Here is a 21,940-nt window from a genome sequence, read left to right as displayed (position 1 = left end):
CAAATAGAAGTTGGCATTTTATTCAAAGACAAAGATATCGTGAAAAAGTGCATGAATAACATTGCAATTACTCGTCATCAACAGTACAAGGTAGAAAAGTCATGCACGCAATGATATTACATCAGATGTGTTGATCCAACCTGCATTTGGCGTTTCCACAGTTCAAGGTTCAGAGGATCAGAACTTTTCAAAGTAGTTAACTTTGAAAAGAGACATAGTTGTTCAATAAATTTCATCACCTCTGACATGAGGAATGCAACTTCAAAAGTCATAGCGGAATACATTACAGACCTAGTACGCCATACACTACAAGAGATAACACCCAAATTTGTCATTGAAGAAATGAGAAGCAGATATGGCTTGCACATTGGTTACCACAAAGCATGGCGTTCCCTCCAACACGCTTATAATGTCATAAGAGGAAGCCCAGAAAATAACTACACACTTCTACCGCAATATCTTCACATGATGAAATTAAGAAATCCTGGAACAGTTGCTAACATCAAATGGACCGCTGACAATAAGTTTAAATATGCTTTTTTCGCGTATGGAGCATCAATTGAGGGTTGGAAACACTGCAGACCAGTAGTGATGGTGGATGCAACCTTCTTGAAATCAAAATACCGCGGTGTGCTCATGATAGCAGTAGCAAAAGATGGAAACAACAGCATATTTCCTCTCGCATTTGGTATTGCTGACTCTGAGAATAATGAATCCTACAGGTGGTTCTTCAGACACGTGAAAAAGGTGTTTGGCACGCGCAAAGACCTATTAATTCTTTCCGATCGCCACTCGTCAATTGCAACTGCAATCAAAGAACTGTATCCAAATACCCAGCATGGAATATGCATCTACCACATGGAGAAGAACTTGCAGAAATATTTCCCATCCGAAGCGATCCTATCACTGTTCTACAATGCAGCAACTACCTACAAACAGGCAGAGTTTCGTACCTATATGTCACAGATACAACAAATCGACCCAAAAGCTGCAGAATACATAGAAGAAGAACCACCAGAAAGATGGGCACGTTCATTCCACACCAACAGGCGTTACAACATGCTCACAACAAACAATGTCGAGACAATGAATTATGTATTGAGGAAAGCAAGGGAGTTGCCAATAATGGCATGTATTGATTACATCCAGAACAAGCTGCAAAATTAGTTTTACCAGAGAAAATTGGACGCAACAGGACCATCCCATGACCTGACATGTTGGGCTGAAAATATTCTGCTTGAAAAGATAAGTAGAGGCTTCACAATGAAAGTAAGTACATTTTACCAACACACACTTCAATATTAGTTTGGTGAAAAATTCATAGTTTAATTTTAACCAAACACAAAAGTTATGCTGGATAAAGGAAAAACTATCACCCTATTTTTATACTTCGTTCTGCCGGAAGGGGCAGACACTTGTATTAACTAGCATGGAATTATGCCGGTGAGGGCATAACTATTACACTGTTTTTATGCTCACAATGAAAGTAAGTAGATTTTACCAACACACTTCAATCTTAGTTTTATGAGCAATGTATAGTTTAAAATTAACCAAACACAAAAGTTATGCTGGACAAAGGAACAACTATGACCCTATTTTATACTTAGTTTTGCCGGAAGGGGCAGAATCTTATTTTCAATGTACAGGAAGTATGCCGGAAAGGGCATAACTCTCATATAATCTGAAAATTGCCACAAAAAATATCACTCATTTATATTGTCAATTTCCACAGGTAGAAAACATAACTCCCGTCAAGAAGATACAGGAAGAGGAAATTGTCATCCTAACATCACACTCTTATACATGGTTTATATGAATTTATCTTATGATTCTTGACGCATAATGCACACTCTGCCTGAAAGAAATGGCAAAACTTTGGTATTACTAAGACTGAGACTTCAAGCATCTTATAACTCATTTATTCTTCTGTCCATTCTTTCTTTTATTATTTTCTTTTATTAAGTTGTTATCTTCTTGTTGCTGATAATAAAAGACTATATAATAGCAACAGATAAATGTCCCTACATGAAATCTACAATTCTCTACCATAAAACATTGAGGAAAAAGAAAAAATATCATCAACTTTAATTATCCAGTTTTATAATTTTGCCTCCTCTGACAGGTCTATCAGTTTTTGTCGGGGAAAATGGCAAAACAAAATTGGTATCTCAAAGACTACATCCTGGTAAGTTTAATAAATGTGTGCCTTGGGACATAACAATATTCCTTCTCTCTATTGTTTTCAAGTTTTACATTTATGCCGGAACTGGCATGTCTTCCGCTTACAAAATAAATAAGTATGTTGTTAGGGGCATACTTATGTGCTTTGTTGTTTATAAAATATTTTAAAATGCTGAAAAATTGAAAAAAACATTCAGAACAACACAATTAACATTAAGTAAAATATTTCATTCATTCATAGTAAAATTTCATTCATACAAATTTTGGAGAGCAACAAAAATAAAAATTCATTCATACTAAAACAAAAATTATGAGCAGATCTAGTCTATAACTACAATCTTCTCCTTCTTCTTAACAATAATTCCTATGCCAGCATTGCACTCAACAAGCCTAAAGCATAGAGTATCTCCTTCCTGCAGCCCATTGGTATCAACAAAATCTTTCCACCCCTGGCAAAGGCGCCGATATGCACCAACTTTGTAAGTCATCTTGTAGTAATGCCGACCATAAAGCACATAGGCTTCGCATTCAGAGTTCGGAAGACTGTCTGAGATGTCATTTGGAAGGATCTGCAACGAAATAAACACACAAAATTATTACTAAAAATAAGGATGAATGGAATAAAAACCCAGATGAAAACAAAAAAGTTTCTTGATAACATTTACACATACAAAGTCATCGTTAAGGACATAGGACCTGCTTAACCTTTTCTCGAAATTCACATCCATTGTTATGTGGCAAAAGTTGTATAAGAAAGAGATAAAATGTGAGTGAATGTAAAAATGGTCTAATTTATAGTGTAAAATCATAAGTATAGTCAAAATACATTTAATTAAAGTTAATAAATGCGTTTGACTGCCCAAAGAGTTGGTGTCTCAACTAATCCCAATAAAATGCATTCTGACTGGTCAAAAAAGTTAAAAGGTTTTGTCTTTGTTGCTGATTGTGGCAAGTTCTCTGAACTTAATTTCTGCCTGAAAGGGCGGAACTTCTATTCATAAAATGACAAAGTATGCCGACCCCGGCAAACTCCTATTACATAACCATCATAAAGTTGTGATGCAAACGGCATAACTTTGATTTTCAACAAAATAACAGCATTACGTGACAAATAATCCCCAATAAATGCATTTTGGCTGGTCAATAACTTTAAAGGGTTTGTCTTTGTTGCTGGTTTTGGCAACTTTTCTGAACTTAAATTATGTCGTAATGGGCAGAACTTCTATTTACAAAATGAGAAACTATGCCGACCCCGGCAAAATTCTATTACACAACCACCATGAAGTTGTGATGGAAGGGGCATAACTTGGAATTTTCAACAAAATAACAGCTTTTATGAACAGAGAAGTTGAGATTAAAAATGAACACCATCAAATTACAAAGGGGCTTAAAGTTGAAATTTATAACACAAACAAACTATACAAACTTAATTTCTGCCGGAATAGGCGGAACTTCTATTCATAAAATGACAAAGTATGCCGACCCCGGCAAACTCTTATTACATAACCACCATAAAGTTGTGATGCAAAGGGCATAACTTTGATTTTCAACAAAATAGCAGCATTACGTGACAAATAACCCCCAATAAATGCATTTTTGGCTGGTCAATAACTTCAAAGGGTTTGTCTTTGTTGCTGGTTTTGGCAACTTTTCTGAACTTAAATTATGCCGTAATCGGCAGAACTTCTATTTACAAAATGAGAAACTATGCCGACCCCGGCAAAATTCTATTACACAACCACCATGAAGTTGTGATGGAAGGGGCATAACTTGGAATTTTCAACAAAATAACAGCTTTTATGAACAGAGAAGTTGAGATTAAAAATGAACACCATCAAATTACAAAGGGGCTTAAAGTTGAAATTTATAACACAAACAAACTATACAATCTTATAACATTTACAAAAAACACAAAGGGCGCACGAAAAAAAAATTACATGGTGCAAAAATAACTAAAACAAACTTTTTTTTTCCTTTCTTCACAGATCTAGCTCAACTAAAACAAACTATATTTTTGCTTTCTTCACAGATCTTGCTCTATTTTTCATCTCATAATCACACTCCATATTGTTATGCTCATGATAATCACTTCCAGCTGTATCTGGTGGCGTGTCATAACCCTTTTTCAGCTTATCTTTCCCATGACAAACCAAATTGATTGACCACTCTTTCATGTAGTCCATCAAACCAGAACCATCCCAATCAGCAGGATTTTCACCACTAATCAGCATATCAGCAAACTTGATCAAAAAACGACCACAATTATAATCTCTGAAAGTCATAAAAGAGAGATGTTTTAGAACAACAGAAAACCAAAATAATAAACAAAAAACAATGGAAAAAGCTAAAAAAGATAAGAACGAAACGTACGATCCTTGCTTTGGACAGGCAGCCCATGTATATGTCAGATTACTGAAGTTATTGTATGATGGCCTGAATAATTGAAAATCATTGACCTCCAACAACTTAGGGATCATACCACAGTAGGCCTCGAGAATGCGAACCAAACGATCATCATTATGATTGAGTGAGTTATAAACTACCAATTTACGCTCATCAATCATAAAAACAGCAAGTACATAGTGAGAAATTGCTTTAGGATCATCAGATCCTGGGCGAATAGGAATTAATACCCTGTCGACATTCTCCCACGATATACCACATTTTCCGCTTTGCCCATACACAATATTACTCAGCAAAAATGCATCATCACTACCGCCAGCATACCAGTGGTAATTAACCGGGTCTTGGTAGTATCTATTGATGTCAAATTGCACAAGCTGATCAAACATTATATCTACGGTTGTGTACTTAACAGCATTGGCAGCTGGAGGATGATACATCATTTTCTTCCTCAAATAATATAGCATCACATCAATATGCTGTGTTAAGGAAAAAAAAATTAGCGATTCAGCAATAAAGAAAAAAAAAAGCAAGAAGCAATAACTAATAGAAAAATAAGAAAAGAAAAAGTAAAAGACAATCACGAACCTCATCATTAAGCGCATAGACATCATGGTACAGCTCCAAAAAAAACATCCTATAATTTGGCTCAACATCACCCAACTTATAAACTTCACTCAGTTGGTTCAACTTTCCAGGATACATTACCTCATCTTCTTCCCTAATTAAAGAAAAGGGAACAAAAATTAGAAAAATACAAATAGAATTTTGGTTCACAGAAAGGAAATTTTATGAATAAGGTTTGCCGAAAGAGGCAAACCTTATGCTTGAAAAAGGGGAAAGTATGCCGGAAGGGGCAAGATTTGGGTTTCAAAAAGTAAAAGTATGCCAGAGTGGGCAGAAAATAACTTTTAAGAAAGCACACAATAACTAAAAACTTACCCAGTAGGTCGAAATCTACTTGCTGGAAGATTTTGAGGATTGATAAAAAATTTCCAAAAGGTCACGGCAATTTTGCTTTTGAAGTAATGGAATGGGCACATCCTTCTGTACTGTTCATCCCAGTCACTTTCGTCCTTCCGTGACCCAAAAGGAAGATCGTTTCGTCCAGAATATAGCATCCATCCGGGTGCCGGGGTATCACCCACTACTTTCCTTTTCCTCTAGCGGCTTGTCTTCAAGGAAGATAGCACTTCCGCCACTTCAACAACAGGTTCTTCTTCAGCAATAGGAGGGGTTTGACTAACAGTACTCTCTTTGACAGAGGAAGAAGCGACATTTATAATATCTTCAAAGGACACATATCAAAAATTGTCCTCCATTCCTTGAGAGTTCTCACCCTTTCCATCAACAACAGCAGACTCCCTTGGAGTACTGACTTGAACTGGGTCTGCATTGGCTGGTTCGCTCCTCAATGGCTCAACCGTATTAATAGGCTCGGGCAGGTCTGCATTGGCTGGTTCGCTCCTCAATGGCTCAACTGCATTAATAGGCTCGGGAATAACCCCAATATGAGGAACAACATCGTGTTCATCACCCCCGTTAGAAACTTGAGCTTCAAGTATTTCACGTCTTATATGCTCAAGATTTTCAAGTGTTGTTTGCTCAAGATTTTGAGCCATATCTCCTTTTGGTGGAGATACAATGGATTCTTCGCAATTGGCGTCACCAAACTGTTCAACGCCCAATTGTTCCTCCTCAACAGCCTACATAAAGTAACAAATTAAGAAACACAACATCCGTCATCAAACCAAAAATATTAAAATAAAAAATAAACAAATTCTGCAAGTGGTAAAAGATTGAAAATTATGTCGAAACAAGAAGAAATTAGGTTCACAAAAAAGGAAAATTTACGAACAAATTTCGAAAAATATGCTCGAAGGGGCAAACCTTATGCTTGAAAAAGAAAAAAGTATGCCGGAAGGGGCAAGATTTAAGTTTCAAAAAGTAAGAGTATGCCGGAGACGGCAGAAAATAACTTTCCAAGAGAGATGAGTATGCCAGAGAAGGCATAACATGAGTTTTCATATAAAATGTGAAAGTATGCCGGAAGGGGCAAGAGCTAAGTTCAAAAACTAAAAGTATGCCAGTGTAGGCAGAAATATAACTTTGCGAAAAAAGATAGTATGACGGAGTAGAGAGAAAATGAGTTTGCAATAAAAGGGTTGATTATGCTAGGAGGGGCAACACTATCATTTGCATAAGCAAAACAGAAAAGAGCAAACAAAGTGTTAAAAATAACAAAGTATAGAATGTAAATTTACCAAAGGCAATTCAGCCTCAACATTTCCAGTTGCATTTCCTTCAGCTTGAGATACAATGGATTCATCATGATGAGGTGACACCAACGTATCACCCTCTTCTATCCAATCATCTCTGGCAGGAGATAAATCTCGTTCGAGATGATCAGAAACCACCACATCTTCATCTTGAATTTGCTCAAGATTTTCAAGCATATGTTCTTTCGGTGGAGAAACGTTGGATTCTTCACGATTGGCGTCACCAAACTGTTCACTGGCAAATTGTTCCTCCACAACAACCTACATAAAGTAACAAATTAAGAAACACAACATCCATCATCGAAACAAAAATATTAAAATAAAAAATTAACAAATTCTGAAAGTGGTAAAAGATTTATGAACAAGTTTTGAAAAAATATGCCGGAAGGGGAAAACCTTATGCTTGAAAAAGGGAAAAGTATGCCGGAAGGGGCAAGATTTAAGTTTCAAAAAGTAAAAGTATGCCGGAGTGGGCAGAAAATAACTTTCCAAAAGAGATGAGTATGCTGGAGGAGGCAGAACATGAGTTTGCATATAAAATGTGAAAGTATGCCAGTGTAGGCAGAAATATAACTTTGTGAAAAAGGTAGTATGCCGGAGTAGGCAGAACATGAGTTGCAATAAAAAAGGGGATTATGCCAGGACAGGCAAAACTATCATTTGCATATGGGGAAACAAAAAAGAGCACACAAAGTGTCAACTACCAGAAAAGTGTGCCAGGCAACTTAGATTTAGAAAACAACAAAGTATAAATGTAAAATTACCGAAGGCAATTCAGCCTCAACATTTTCGGTTGCATTTAGAGATTCAACTTGTTCAACATCTGTCTCCATGGGACATGTCATATTTGCTTCGCCTTCTCCAAAAACATCTTCAAATGCCACATTTAGAGAAGCATTTGCATCATGTAATGTTTTGCGTAATTTTCTTCTCTTGTAAAACAGGATTTTGCCTCCCAACTCTGTCTCATCAACGGTTCTTTCACTAGAACCGGCTTGCACATCTTCCATCTGAATTTCTTGATTACTTTCACCCTCAACATTAGACAAATCAACACCGTTGCCCCCCTCGTCTCCGGTTGCAGTTTCAGATTCCCAAAATGCCTGTTCAAGATCAGCAACATCTTCCTCATCAGACTGCACCGATCTTCTTCGTTGCCCGACGGAAGATTGCTCAACATTTTTACGAGGCATGGCTTGTTTAGTTTTCCTTTTAGCAGCAGCACTTTTACGAACAGATCTTGTGCTCTTGCGCCTACCCTTTTCAACATGACGAGGAGAATCAACATGTCGACGAACATTTTCAGCATGAGAAGCAGTTTGGGATTCAAAATTTAACCCTGCTTTTTGCAAAGCAGAAATCAGCTGATCCATCCGGGCCTTCTCCTTCTGTTGATTATTCAAAATCCTATCCAATTTAACATCACAAACATTTTCCAGGAACTGTGAATATAAACAAATACAGCAAAGTGTTAAACTCAAGAGAAAAAAAAAAGGAACAAAACTTTTACAGGAAAAACAGAGAGGACCCGTGAGAAATACCTCAATGCGACGCTGTAGATAAGAGCTTTCACTGGATTTGCCAGCAATATTGGCATCTTCAGATTCACTTTCATCAGCACTTGAATTGTCCGGAGATTCATCAACCACCCCTTTACCTCGCTATTGAAATAAAATCCATACAACAATAATAATAAATAATGACATCAAAATAGAAAAAGAAAAACCACATTAAAAGTTAAACGAAAAGTAAAGGGCAATAAACATCATTACCTTTCCACTCGTGTACTCTTCGGATACAAGCAATTTCTTCACCTCATTGAAATGTGGAGATTTCTTGCTGACATACGACAACATCAGAGGTTCACGACAATTGCCAATAATATCAATATATTGTTTGCGATAGTCATTGAACCTAAACCAAACCCAAACACTAAAGCCAAAAACAAAACCAGCAACACCATAATCAATGTTATGTCTGTTTGTCCCTTGCTTATATATTGATTTGAAACACCTCAGGAGTTCGGCAAAACACAAAGACCCCTAATTAAACTGCTCAAACAATTCAGTGTCCTCTATGTATACAATATGCTGCCACAACACCTTTTTATCAATTCTACCACCCAATAAAACACGACCAAGAATGTATAGCTCTGCTAGCATCACCGCATCAAGGTCATCTTCAAAATCTACATTTTCAGCACTCATCACATTCTTCAAATCCCTCATTTCCAAATTCCTTTTACCATCTCCAACACCAAAATATCTTCTCAAAAGACGACTGCCATTGGTTTTGTTATATTTAGCATAGAAAGATCTAGGAGGTTCAGTAATTGATAACCCAGTGACTCTCTTAAATGATTGCTCTGTAAATGTCACAAGTTTATCTTGTATATTAAAATGCATTTCATTGGTTTCAGAACACTGAACTTCCGACAACAACATAAAATTCACCAACATACCCGGCATTTTTATATTATGTAATTCCATAAATTTCCCAAAAGGACGATTCTTCAAAATTACCAACTGTTCTTTTGTAAGAAATTTCTCAACAAATTTAACAAACTTTTCATCCCCTCGCCATACAGCACTGATGTGTGTGTCCGTCCACTCTTCCGGAGGAATATAATAGTCAGCAACTTGTCCAAATTGTCGTCTCATGATTTAGCACACTGACATGAGCAAAACATAAAATTCAATCAGGAAAAAAAAAAGGAAAAAAAACACATAAAAAACATTACCAACAAAAATACATTACCAAAATGCATTACCAAAAACGTAAAAAGAAAAAAAAAACAAAAAAAAAACAAAAAACCCTATTCAAATAATTTACAGACACAAACAATTGAAGGAAATAACTTATCAACAAGTAATGAAATAGTAACTAATAACTTACAGATGAAATTGAAACCCCACTAAGAGAAATCAATGAATGATAAAGATGATATAGGAAACGTGACAAAGCAACTGCCTTCTTCAACTTTAAAGTGAACAAACGAAAATAAAAAGTAAAATACAGGAAGAGCGGGCAATATATATTGAACAAAAAAAAAAAAAAACTGCACACGTGCTAACCACGTGACAAAACTTATGCCGAAAGCGGCATAATATAAGTGTGTTAGGAATAAAAGTTTGCCGTTGTAGGCATAACTGTGTGGCTTTATATAGAAGTTCAAATTAGTGCATTTTAAATTGGAATAACTGTTGAAACAATTGGATTTCAATTGAATGAGGATACATGGAGTTTTGCAGTTTTTTCTAAAAAAAAAAAAAAAAAAAAAAAAAAAACAGTTAGTGAAATTTGAATTGAGGTAACTGTTGCAATTATTGACAAAAATACAAAGAGTTTTCAGTTTTTTCTTTTTTCTTTTTTTTTTTTTAAAAAAAGAAAAAAATTAATACATTTTCAATTGGAAGTAAATGTAGAAATACCTATTAGAGATATTGGGAATAAGAGTCACTTTTTCATTATCTTTTTTTATTTCTAGCGAAAAAAAAACTGTTACTACGAATTTAGAAGTATGCCGGAAGGGGCATAATTTCTGTTCCCAACGGGTAAACTTATACCAGAGGCGGCAAGATTAAAATTATTGATTTTTTTTAAAGCAAAAACAGTTACTAAAATTTAAATTGGAGTAACTGTCGCAACTATTGACAAAAATACAAAGAATTTTTCAATTTTTCTTTCCATTTTTTAAAAAAAAAACAAAATAATTAATACATTAATTGGAAGTAACTGTCGCACTTATTGGAGATGTTTTGGAACAAGAGTCACTTTTTAATTATCTTTTTTATTTTTAGGAAAAACAGTTACTTCCATCTTAGAAGTATGCCGGAAGGGGCAGAACATCTATTGAGAAAATGTCAAAAGTATGCCCGTTAAGGCAGACTACAGAACACAGTTTGAAAAAGTGAAACTTCATTATATGTACAGAAATGAAAGACCAATTTACATATACATCATTCGAAAAAGGGAGAAACACAATAACATAACACTTGCCGTAAATAACAACAAAAAAATCAATTCACTTTCCTAACTCTTCTGCAGTACAGTATATATCTTCAGTAGCAGAACTCAACCGTTTCTCAACTGGAGTACTGCTTGGTGTAAGCAAATACCAATTAGGATAACCATCATCTTCTTTGTTTCCATCTTCGCATCTCGGACGTTTTCTACTACCATCTTCTTCTTTGTTTCCATCTTCGCATCTCGGACGTTTTCTACTATCTTCAACAGCAGCTGCTACTTCATTTACATTTTGTGATGCTTCATTAGAAGAAAACAAAATATCTCCGCATTGAAAAGCATCATTAATTGCAGCAATTTCTTTAAGTGCTTCTTTTTTTGCGCGGTCTTTATTTTCTTTCACATATTCCTTTTCAAACTGAGAAATAGTTTGAGTTTTATCAGACAGTTGACTTGATGAAGAAACAGCAGCATCACAGAGCATATCGAGCATGGGAGACGTCTCATTTTTTGTAGACCTTGCTTTACAAGCTTTACAAGATTTCTTTTCGCTATGCAGTCGAACTAAACTTTCAACACAATGCATCACATAATCAAATTTACTTTTCAAACTGTCAAGTCTACTTTCTAAACAAGTTCTTTTAGCACTTTCAGAAGCTGCTACACCTGACTTTGTTTCATCATGTACACGAACTAAGCTATCCACAGCATTAATCGCGCCAACAAAATTTTTATCCAATTCTTCGAAACGGCTATCCAAAGACTACAAAAAAACGAAAAAAAAAATTAAACAAAGAAGAAAAGAAAATGAGAATAAACAAAAACAACGAATGCAGCATGCAAAGTATACATATCACATTAACAAACTCAACAATAAAAAAATAAAAGGCCATACCTTTACTTGATTGACAATTGTAGATCGTTCATCATCAAGTTGCTTCTTCACACTAGACAAAACACCCTGTATAACAGATCAATAAAACAACACATTACTTTTGATGTCACTAAATTAATGTTGAACAAGTATGCCGGAACCGGCAGAACTGAAGTCTGAAAATGAAAACAGTTTGCCGGTAGGGGCAGAATTCAAATATGAAAGGAGAACTGTATGCCGGAAGGGGCAGATTTTAAGTTTGCAAAACAAAAAAATATGCCTCAAGAGGCATAAACTTTCATTTCCAAAACAAAAACAGAGAAGACTGCAAAATGTGTTACCTACAAAAATTAGTCTCAAAATGAGAACAGTATGCCGGTAGGGGCAGAATTGAAAATATGAAAGGAGAAATGTATGCCGGAAGGTGCAGATTCTACGTTTGCAAAACCAAAAAGTATGGCTCAAGGTGCATAAACTTTAATTTCCATAACCAAAACAGAAAAGACTACAAAAATGTCTCCTACTAAAATACTATACCACAAGGCCTCTAACTCAGAATTCAGTTAAACAACCAAAAACACAAAAAGCAAAGTACAACTTACATCAACTATCTGAGAAGTAACTTCAGATGGAAAAACCGCACGGGAAGAACAAGGGCCTGAATCATCAGGAAATTTAAGTGCAACTGGATAATCCAGCATCTCTTGTTCCGTACCAACAACAACAGCATGGACAATAAATTTCTTGAATCTCTATAACACAATATAAACACATCAATTTAGACAAAAACACAAAAAATAACAAGAGGGAAAAAGAACCAAGAAAAAGAAGCATCAACAAAAGGGGAACACATACTTTTTCAGCATGGAAGAAATTATCAGTAATAACTTTATAATCAATTTGCTTTGAAGGACCCCAAGACAACATACGAGGAAACTTCAGACCATGAAAACTTGAAAACCCTCGAAAGATAGGGAAAACCTCCAACAGCCACACATTTAAAGCGTAAGGGAAACCACTAATCATATAACGTGTAGATGGCGTGCTCTTTAAAGTCTTCACACAACCACGAATCGACCGTACCAACCAATTAAAACTAAGAGAACCCCAAGGATAAGACACCCGAAGACTGTCATCGTCAATTATCTTCATTAGATGACCTTTAACAACACATTTCTCGTTACGACCCAACAAAACCCTCTCCAATATATAGACCTCAGCAAGTCTAACAGGATCACTAGATCTTTCCCAAAAACCACCAGTACGATTACTTGACTTGATCTGTAAAAAACTCCTGAGATCACACAACCTTATTTTATCCTGATTTGAAAAATAAAGTCTCAACAATCTATTTGGTCTGCTAGACACAACACTAAAATCGCCAACACAAGAATCCAACCCAATAATAAGACGGAAAGACTCGGAATCAAATACACACACGCCATCAAAAATCTTAAACTTTAACGCACTATCATTACTAGATGAAAGTTGCGATAAGATCAAGCAATGGAAAATACTATCACTCTGGCGGACATCAACCAAATCCATAAACTGTCCAAACACACCCTTTTTCAACAACTCCAATTGAGAGACACTCAAAAAGGACAAAATCAAACTCCGAAAATGAAAATCACCACTCCACATGCCACCTCCTTCAACCCAATGTTCAAACTTAACCAAGGGATGTTCCTCCTATAAAAGAAAAATTAATATCAACAGAAACCAAGAGTTTACATAAGAATAAACCAAAAATGAGAATGAAAATAATTAACATATACCATGATAAAAAATCAGCCCCTAGACTGGTACACAAATACCTGCATAATAGAAGAAAGAACCAAAACACATAAGATTGCATAAAAGGCCAACATTATTAACAAAACAACACCAAAACACATAAAGATTGCATAAAAACCAAAATTATTAACAAGACAACACCAAAAAACCAAGACACACATAAATTAACTTAATTCATGAAGTTATGCCGGAACAGGCATAACTTTATGCCGGAACAGGCATAACTTTATGCCGGAACCGGCATAACTTCAGTTTCAAAAAGCAACAACTCTGCCGGACCCGGCATATGTTGCCTCAGACAAACACATTCTTCACAAAACCTAGATTATTAAACAAAAACAACAGCAACAACATAAAACAGTTGTTCACAGACAAAACTTCAAAGATTCAACAAAGAGAAAACCAAACGCATATCAAAATCAACTAAAACATATTACGACATTCATAATACGACATTCAAAAAACCAGAATATATACATGGGGAACGAAACTAAAGTTCAAAAAATCATACAGACACTGTAACAAAAACACTATAATTTGAAATCAAAAAGGATCAATTAAATATAAAAAACGACGAAGACAAAGATATCAATTCAACATAAAAATAAATATTGAAACGAGCAAAATATCCAAATTCGTACCTAAATTTTAGAACAAATAAGACAGACACAAAACAGATGAGGAACGAAGAAGCAAAAAAAAAAAAAAAAAAGGGCAAATGACGAAATAGAAAGGGTTTTAATGGGGTAAGGGTAATTTCGTCAAAAAATATTCATTAAACAGGCGGCAGGGGCAAAAATTAAAGAAGGCATAAATAAAGGGAAAAATATAAAGACCAGCCCAAAAGAAGGGCACTCCGCGCAAAAAAAAAGATAAGTTTGGTTCCAGTATACACAAATTGTAAAAATACCTTGTGTTGAATGGACACTGGAAAGAATTCTCTTAAGGTAGATAAATCTGTAACCTGGCACTGATTGTGCATATCATATTGAGAGCAAAACCATAGTTTATGTTCAATTGGACAGAAATTTAACTAAGCTTTATGTTTTCAATTAAAATTCTTAAGATAATGATCTTGGAGGCACTTTTGACAAATGACATGAAGTGGAATTACTGCTCTTAATGATTGAGCACATGGAACACAACAGACCTCTTGAGTACACATGGGCATACAGTTTCTATTTAGTGGTTGTTTCTTAGTTGGTGGTATTAGCACCCCGGGATGCTCATCCTACTGAGAACTGGTCATTAGTTAGAAAATGTACTGCCTTGGTGCATATAGAGGGCCAAATATAGAGCATGTGAGATATAGAAACAGAAGTTCTTTATGGAGCAATTATTTCAAATTTCATTCTATTAGTAAGTTTTTAACATTTTGTAATATCAAATTAAGACAAGTTATAAGTCTTAATTTGATCATTAGTTTAAATTTTATATTTTTCATTAGCCTTTTTGGCTACGGTTGTACAAACTTCTGGATTTGTTTGATAAAATTTATAAAATTAGCCCTAGGCCAAAAGCCTAGTGGACTTGAATTTAAAAAAAAAAAAAAAGAAGCAGAGTAGGTTTCAAAGATGTTCTTTTGTCAAACAATTCTTTTATTAAAATTCTTTTACATTCGGTCAACTCTGATACAATCAACATAATCATATAAAAGAAATGGGGAATACTAATTTATTAATTCTAAACGATTGACTACTGAAAAAAGGTTGCTTTGGCTGAAGTTTCATAACATGAGTAGCCTATCAGATATGAACACCTAGTTTAGACAGTAAGATGACTTTGAATTTATGCAGGATCTCTCATTAGAAATACAATTTGAACGAGTCGCGTTAGATTTTTCAATTCAGGGCAGAAATAAAAAAAGAATCTTATTTATTAACTTTGTAATCTATAAAGACTTGAGAGTAGAGCAGAATCTTCAAACAAATTGTATCAGCCTATTCTATAGATTTTCCACCGGGAGAATGGGAGAAGTGAAGGTGATAGGGTCATCAGGAAGTGTATTTTGCACCAGAGTGGAATGGGCTTTGAAGCTCAAGGGAGTTGCCTATGAATACATACAAGAAAATTTATTGAACAAGAGTGAGTTGCTTATCAACTCCAACCCTGTTCACAAGAAGGTCCCCGTGCTACTACACGATGACAAACCCATCGTTGAATCACTTGTAATCCTTGAATACATCGATGAAACATGGAAAGGATACTCTCTGTTGCCTCAGGATCCTCATGAACGAGCTACAGCACGTTTCTGGGCAAAATTTGTTGATGAGACGGTAATTGCTTTACAGACTTCCCATTTATCCCAATTTTGTTTTTCTTTCTTAGCATAATCCAATGCTCCAAATTATAGGCATACAAAAGCTAGCAGATATGGACCTATAGGAAAGTTAAGGATAATTTATATTTCCATAGGAAAGAGGGTGGGCATGTAGATCCAATCTGATCTGTTTATCAGGTAAACAGTTTTGTTACTCCAAGATAGTAACATTCAGATAGCTTAAAACATTCAGATAGCTTAAACTATCAGACCATAAACATGATCTTCAATCAACTGGAAAAAAATTGTTTTGTGTCTCATACAACTGACACTAGTTGTGTGAGGCTTCTTTTTGTCTCACAAGCTAGTGGACCCAAAAGTCTAAGATTTGGGTCCACCAACTTGTGTGACAAAAAAAAGTCTCACGCAACTAATGTCAATTGTGTGAGACACATAATAAAGTTTTTCAGCAATCATTCTATCCAAGTTAATGCATCTAATGAAATATCATATCATAGACCAGAATAGCAAATGACTAAAAGATAGCCTTCTGATTGTTAATTTTCACCTTCAGTGTGTCATAGGATCATGGCAAGCAATGCAAGCTGAAGGAGAGGCAAAAGCAAGAGCTATAGAGTCAGTACAGGAACTGTTTGCATTTATCGAGAAGCAGATTCAGGGGAAGAAGTTTTTTGGCGGGGAGCAGATAGGCTACCTGGATCTAGTGATGGGTTGGAAATGTCATTGGCTCAGTGCCATGGAGGAAGTAGGACAGATGAAGCTACTTGATCAAGAAAAGTTCCCTTCACTCCATCAATGGGCTGAAAACTTCAAACAGAATCCTATTATACACGAAATAATGCCACCACAAGAGAACCTAGTCAACTACTTCCAAGGTGGTTTAAACTACTTGCGTTCCCTAGCAACAAACAAAGGATGAGTGTGGTTTTATAATTGTTTAAGTGTTGGAGTGATGTGTGAGTGATTGAGTGTGCAACTCCTGCTATTATTTGTCTATTGTTACCCCTTCTTTTCTCAGGTTTGTAAGGATAATCGATCTTTATTATGATGGTTTTATATTGAAGTTACTCTGAGACCTTTTGCAAACAGTCCCTCCGATTTGCAAAATCAAGAGCAGATGATGTGTCAACCAAGCAGAAACCGAAGCAACCAAAGATCTTGATTGCACAAACATCATCAATCACCTCCGAACCAAATGAGGCTGCTATAGTATTATTTCTACAAGCCACAAACATATGCAAATAAGAAGCTTATTCTATACTCTTCCAATCTAAGAATAAGATCTATTAACGCATAAGTAAAAGAACTGAAGCAGTGAAGGAAAGGAACGATCCCTATAATATTGACAATCTCTCTCCTTGTTCCTTTACATATACCATACACTTCACAATTTCATTAGTATAATATATCTATCTAATGTCATGTGCATTGGGAGAGTCAAAATATACATACATACAAATGCTTTCACGACTAGCTGACACGTCGACAACGGACCCAGAAAGCTGTCCCTCCACTCCGTCCTCGAGCAACGGCTATTTCCTCATCAATGTAAAACCAGATGAAAAATGGATCCTTATCCTTATTGCTCGGTTCTCTTTCTTCTTTTCCCTTAATACTGATATCAAAAGGATCAAAGGGTCCAATTTTTATCCGAAGCCGCTCAAATACAAAAGCTAGAATCCTATTCTTCCATGAAAATGGCCCTTCAAATGTCAAGAATCCAAGAGGCCCCAGGTAGACGCCATTTTCAATCCTCTTTGCCTAAATTTTTTGTTGAAACATGTTATTCCTCTTGGGGTTTAAACAAGAAAGCATGTATGCTCTGCATTGAAATTGGAGTTCATCATCTAAAAGCAGACATTAAAAAGAGAGAATGTAGGTTGCTATAGCACGAACAATATTCTGAAAATTGCATATGCTCTTGTTTATCTTTTTTCTTTTTTTCTTGTATTTTAAGTTCTGAGCAGGGACGTTTACATTATCATGGTCATTTACAGAAGATCCCCAGTATAACAAATTATAACACTAGATACACAATTTACAACTGAGAAAAATTAGCTAACACAATAGGCCTATGAGATTGAATTACTTGATTTTATCTCATCTAAGAGTTTAAACAATTAGAAACAGAAGGATCTGTGATTCATGTTCATTGCTCTAGCCCCCCCCCCCCCCCCCCCCCCCTGCTCTCACATGCAAATCAATTTTCTTTGAGCAACCATAAACATTCGATCTAATCATCTCACTATTATGGTAAATGCTTAAGTTATACAAAAATAAGAATCTCGCTTATTTAGAAGCTTTCATGAAGGAAATTGTGATCCGGATTTATACCAACCATTACATGACACAAGAAGAGGGACAAAAAGAAAGAAAAACTAACAAACAAAGTTATATAACCGCATTAAGAGTAGAATTATTTTGCTCTTCTCCTAAAGACCATATGAATCCTTACTCTAAATCGCTAGAACATTTTCAGATGTAAATATTACTTTGTTTTATCTTCTACATTGAGAGTAATTCCCTTTATTAATGTTGAAAAACAGATAAAAGAGAAGTAAAGCTTACAGCTGCATCAAATCTCTGAATGGCTGTGATTGGGAAATATTTCCCTTTTCCTAACCCTTTCTGCAATAATGCAATATTAAGGTTTCAAATTAGAATGAAGTATTGGACAATATAGGGAACTTAACAAAGAACAAAAAAGGAAAGAAAAGAAAATGAATTACAAACCTCAGCCGTAAAAATGAGCATCCACGTCCTCCCAGGAGATTTGGTTCCACCGAGTGTTTCAAGAAACCTGGAGGAATCAATTTTTGCTCTCTCAATGACAGAGAAAGCAGCCATGATCTCCTCTCCTGGAACCTTTCTTGTTTTGGCAGCATTTTTTAGCACTCTTACACTCTCTTCAACTTCCTAAATAAAATTATACCCACATAAATTCATACAACCAGTAGCAAAATGAAAGTGAATGTCTAGTAAAGATACATTATCCAAATTGCCCACATTAATTCAGTTGATAAAATTGAATACACTAATCAGCAAAAGGTTGTTCTTTTAACAACTTTTTAGCAAATAGCCAAAACAAGGCAACAGCTAGCTAATGTGAGCGTTGTCAAATGGGCGCGTTGGGCGGAATTTAGATGGGTCAAAATGTGCTGAATTAATAAATCGGCGGCTCAATGACCTACCCAAAAGTTACTTCGGTTGAAATGGGCTGAACAATAGGCCATAACCAAACTTACCAACTCTTATTAAGTTTTAATTTCTTTGTTTGTCATCTTATAATTTGTTTAACTACCTAATAAAACTTTTTCCTTTATTATAATAATAAATGACATATCAAACCAGAAGTTATCTTTATGTTGACAAAGTTTCTCATGGATCAATTTAGACTATATATCGGTCCAACTTATAAATGAGCTGAATTGGATGGATCAACATGGGCTAAATTCGGTTGTTCATATTGCCAATTTTGACACCCCTACTAGTACAAATAGTCATCAGCACTCGGCTTGTTGGTTAGATGAGAGCTTCAAGGCCGATTGTTGGTAGCACACCCCTTCACAAGCACTGCCAAAAGAAGGGGGACCGGGAAGCTACATTCCCATAACCTTTGTCCCTTCTTTCTAAAAAAAGGGGGGTGCCTGAGGCACCTCATCTAGACAATTCTGGAGAGGTAAAATATGTATTAAGCCTTTGTTTGGAGGCACCGCATCTAGACAATTCTGGAGAGGTAAAATATGTATTAAGCCTTTGTTTGGATAGCTAACATGCAAGAAAATTGACTTATAAGAAGACTGTTAATTCATAAAATTCGAGCCATGGAAGTAGCTACTAATGCTTGCACTAGAGTATATTGTCTACATTGCACCCCAACACCCTTTCCCCGAGGGATAACCTTACTAATGCGGGATACCGGGCTGCCCATTTTTTATTTCATAACATTATAGATAAAATCAGCAATACAAGAAAATACTGTTCATTTCTTGCTGCCTTGATGGTGCTACTGCCAACCATAACCTTGAGGTGCCCAGAATAGTCGGTTTAGTAATCAAATGGTGAATATTACAATTTACAGCTCTGAACTCAACAGCCATGGAAACGGTCATCACTGGCAATAAGTAAAAACCTCCCAGAAAATATTGTCTACATTGCACCCCAACACCCTTTCCCCGAGGGATAACCTTACTAATGCGGGATACCGGGCTGCCCATTTTTTATTTCATAACATTATAGATAAAATCAGCAATACAAGAAAATACTGTTCATTTCTTGCTGCCTTGATGGTGCTACTGCCAACCATAACCTTGAGGTGCCCAGAATAGTCGGTTTAGTAATCAAATGGTGAATATTACAATTTACAGCTCTGAACTCAACAGCCATGGAAACGGTCATCACTGGCAATAAGTAAAAACCTCCCAGAAAAAATTGATTAGTGTCTGTCAGAGCAGACATTAGACCACCTCAGCACCATGATTGGGGCTAAGAACGATCATCTACGGCGGGCATCCTGTTCAAATAAGGTCGTTATGTGTAAGCCCAGTGCACAATGTTAAAAACAGTCTTTTACTGCGTTGTTTCACCGGTGTGGGAGAAAGATATAAACTATTTTGGACTGACTCATTGTCGCTGTAACATATAGTATTACTAAGTTCAAATCTTCTTAATATAGTAACATTCTGCAGCAATTGACTTAAAATCCATGAAAAAGAAATGTGAAACAGATACCTGGTTGGGTTGTTTGTTTTGTTCATCTTGGATGAGAATGGAAGCTTGAAAATTTTGGTCCTTCTCGTCAACAGTGGCTCTGATTTTTAGAGAGGAGAATCTCAAAGAAATTGGAAATTTGGTGTGATGATAACTGAAGGTTGAGGGATTGAGAGAAGCATGAGAGGAACAGAGAATACCCCAATTCAAGAGGGAGGAAGAAGATTGCAGCAGCATCTCATACGTGGCTCTTGTTATTTCCTGTTATTTCTACTTCTATTATTGTAGAAGCTTGGATTAGCTCTTAGGATCCACACCTGTGCTTCATATCATATACTAGTACTTCATTTTTTATAAATATAATGGCGGATTCAGAATTTAAACCTTATGAATTAGAATTCGAGATTCAATCACAAGCCACTTAATCTATTACACTCGAATTAATTATTTGCAGTTGTTTAGTGAATTTTTAAACATAAAGATTCGAGCCAAAGTTATTGCGTTTGAATGAACCCATAAATTCTTATACTAGATCCACCCATGAAAATCTAATTTATCCTCTTTGTCAATTTTAACCGATTATAACATATTGCATTTTTAGGTGCCCAAAATAAGAATTACTAAAGATAAATGGTCAAATAAATGGTGAGGGTCCATCACAATGAAAATCCGTTGCAATACGAGTGTACTCAGTTTACAGTTTTAAAGTCGTAGTTACTATTACCGTTTCAAGAAAAAAATTACTCACGGTTACCTTTGTAGTGGTGATTGTGTCTTCAATGTAAGCTATCAATCGTGGTGTCCGAGCTCATTTTACGCCCACCTTAATTAATACTACTCGTACTTGCTATCTCCCATCAATGTAGGAACCGGGAAGTAGACAACTATGTTGATCAAGACTTGAAAAGATAAGAAAATGTTATATCATATCTGAACCTGAGACCTCATAGTTCTTAACCCATTGCATTGACCATTAGGTCATACCATAAGATATTTTTAAAACGTTTTTAACATGGCCAAAGTCATACATGGACCCTTGAACTTGTCCCGATTTTTCATTTAGACAAGAAGGGGAAATTGAGCCCGAGATACATTGGACCATACGAGATACTTGAGAAAATAGGCGCAGTTGCTTATCGTTTAGCACTTCCACCAGAATTGTCGACCGTACATTCAGTATTTCATGTATCTATGTTACGAAAGTATATACCAGACCCATCCCATGTGCTCGAAGCATCAAATATTCAGTTAAATGAGAATCTAACCTATGAAGAGGAACCGGTGGTTATAATCGACAGATAAATAAGAAAGCTGCGGTCGAAAGAGATCGCGACAGTGAAAGTGGTATGGAAAAATCATAGTAGTGAACAGGCGACATGGGAAGATGAGGAAATGATGCGAGCCAAGTATCCTCACTTGTTCATATCCGTAGGTACGTATATCTTTAAA

The 21,940-nt window shown here is 35.8% G+C and overlaps 5 protein-coding genes across 6 annotated transcripts; 2 read left to right on the top strand and 3 right to left on the bottom strand.

Annotated features, from left to right (window-relative positions):
* Positions 1 to 468: 468 nt before the first annotated feature.
* On the top strand, positions 469 to 1,167 carry LOC132616933 (PKS-NRPS hybrid synthetase cheA-like). Its single transcript, XM_060331714.1, has one exon. It carries the CDS (start codon positions 469 to 471, stop codon positions 1,165 to 1,167), a length of 699 nt encoding a protein of 232 aa, XP_060187697.1.
* A 9,720-nt stretch (positions 1,168 to 10,887) lies between these two features.
* LOC132616926 (uncharacterized) lies at positions 10,888 to 11,784 on the bottom strand. Its single transcript, XM_060331703.1, has 2 exons — positions 11,725 to 11,784; positions 10,888 to 11,592 (listed from the first exon to the last, which is right to left on the bottom strand). Exon 2 carries the CDS (start codon positions 11,413 to 11,415, stop codon positions 10,888 to 10,890), a length of 528 nt encoding a protein of 175 aa, XP_060187686.1. The 5' UTR covers positions 11,416 to 11,592; positions 11,725 to 11,784.
* Positions 11,785 to 12,234: 450 nt separating this feature from the next.
* On the bottom strand, positions 12,235 to 14,467 carry LOC132622880 (uncharacterized). The gene is made up of 2 exons (XM_060337586.1): positions 13,482 to 14,467; positions 12,235 to 13,395 (listed from the first exon to the last, which is right to left on the bottom strand). Exons 1-2 carry the CDS (start codon positions 13,482 to 13,484, stop codon positions 12,379 to 12,381), a joined length of 1,020 nt encoding a protein of 339 aa, XP_060193569.1. The 5' UTR covers positions 13,485 to 14,467; the 3' UTR covers positions 12,235 to 12,378.
* Positions 14,468 to 15,253: 786 nt separating this feature from the next.
* Positions 15,254 to 16,851, top strand: LOC132599907 (probable glutathione S-transferase). Its single transcript, XM_060313076.1, has 2 exons — positions 15,254 to 15,776; positions 16,335 to 16,851. The coding sequence occupies exons 1-2, from the start codon at positions 15,291 to 15,293 to the stop codon at positions 16,698 to 16,700; spliced, it is 852 nt and encodes a 283-aa protein (XP_060169059.1). The 5' UTR covers positions 15,254 to 15,290; the 3' UTR covers positions 16,701 to 16,851.
* Positions 16,852 to 17,101: 250 nt separating this feature from the next.
* LOC132599920 (uncharacterized) lies at positions 17,102 to 20,815 on the bottom strand. 2 transcript variants are annotated; one of them, XM_060313084.1, is made up of 4 exons: positions 20,513 to 20,813; positions 18,515 to 18,697; positions 18,350 to 18,409; positions 17,102 to 17,542 (listed from the first exon to the last, which is right to left on the bottom strand). In XM_060313084.1, exons 1-4 carry the CDS (start codon positions 20,726 to 20,728, stop codon positions 17,252 to 17,254), a joined length of 750 nt encoding a protein of 249 aa, XP_060169067.1. In that variant the 5' UTR covers positions 20,729 to 20,813; the 3' UTR covers positions 17,102 to 17,251. The 2 variants fall into 2 exon arrangements, with proteins under 2 accessions (XP_060169067.1, XP_060169072.1); XM_060313089.1 differs by having other exon boundaries at positions 17,463 to 17,603; positions 20,513 to 20,815.
* Between the last annotated feature and the right edge of the window lie 1,125 nt (positions 20,816 to 21,940).

Source organism: Lycium barbarum, chromosome 1 (assembly GCF_019175385.1).
Source record: "Lycium barbarum isolate Lr01 chromosome 1, ASM1917538v2, whole genome shotgun sequence".
NCBI classification, from domain to species: domain Eukaryota; kingdom Viridiplantae; phylum Streptophyta; class Magnoliopsida; order Solanales; family Solanaceae; genus Lycium; species Lycium barbarum.
This window is presented reverse-complemented; position numbering and strand designations above follow the sequence as displayed.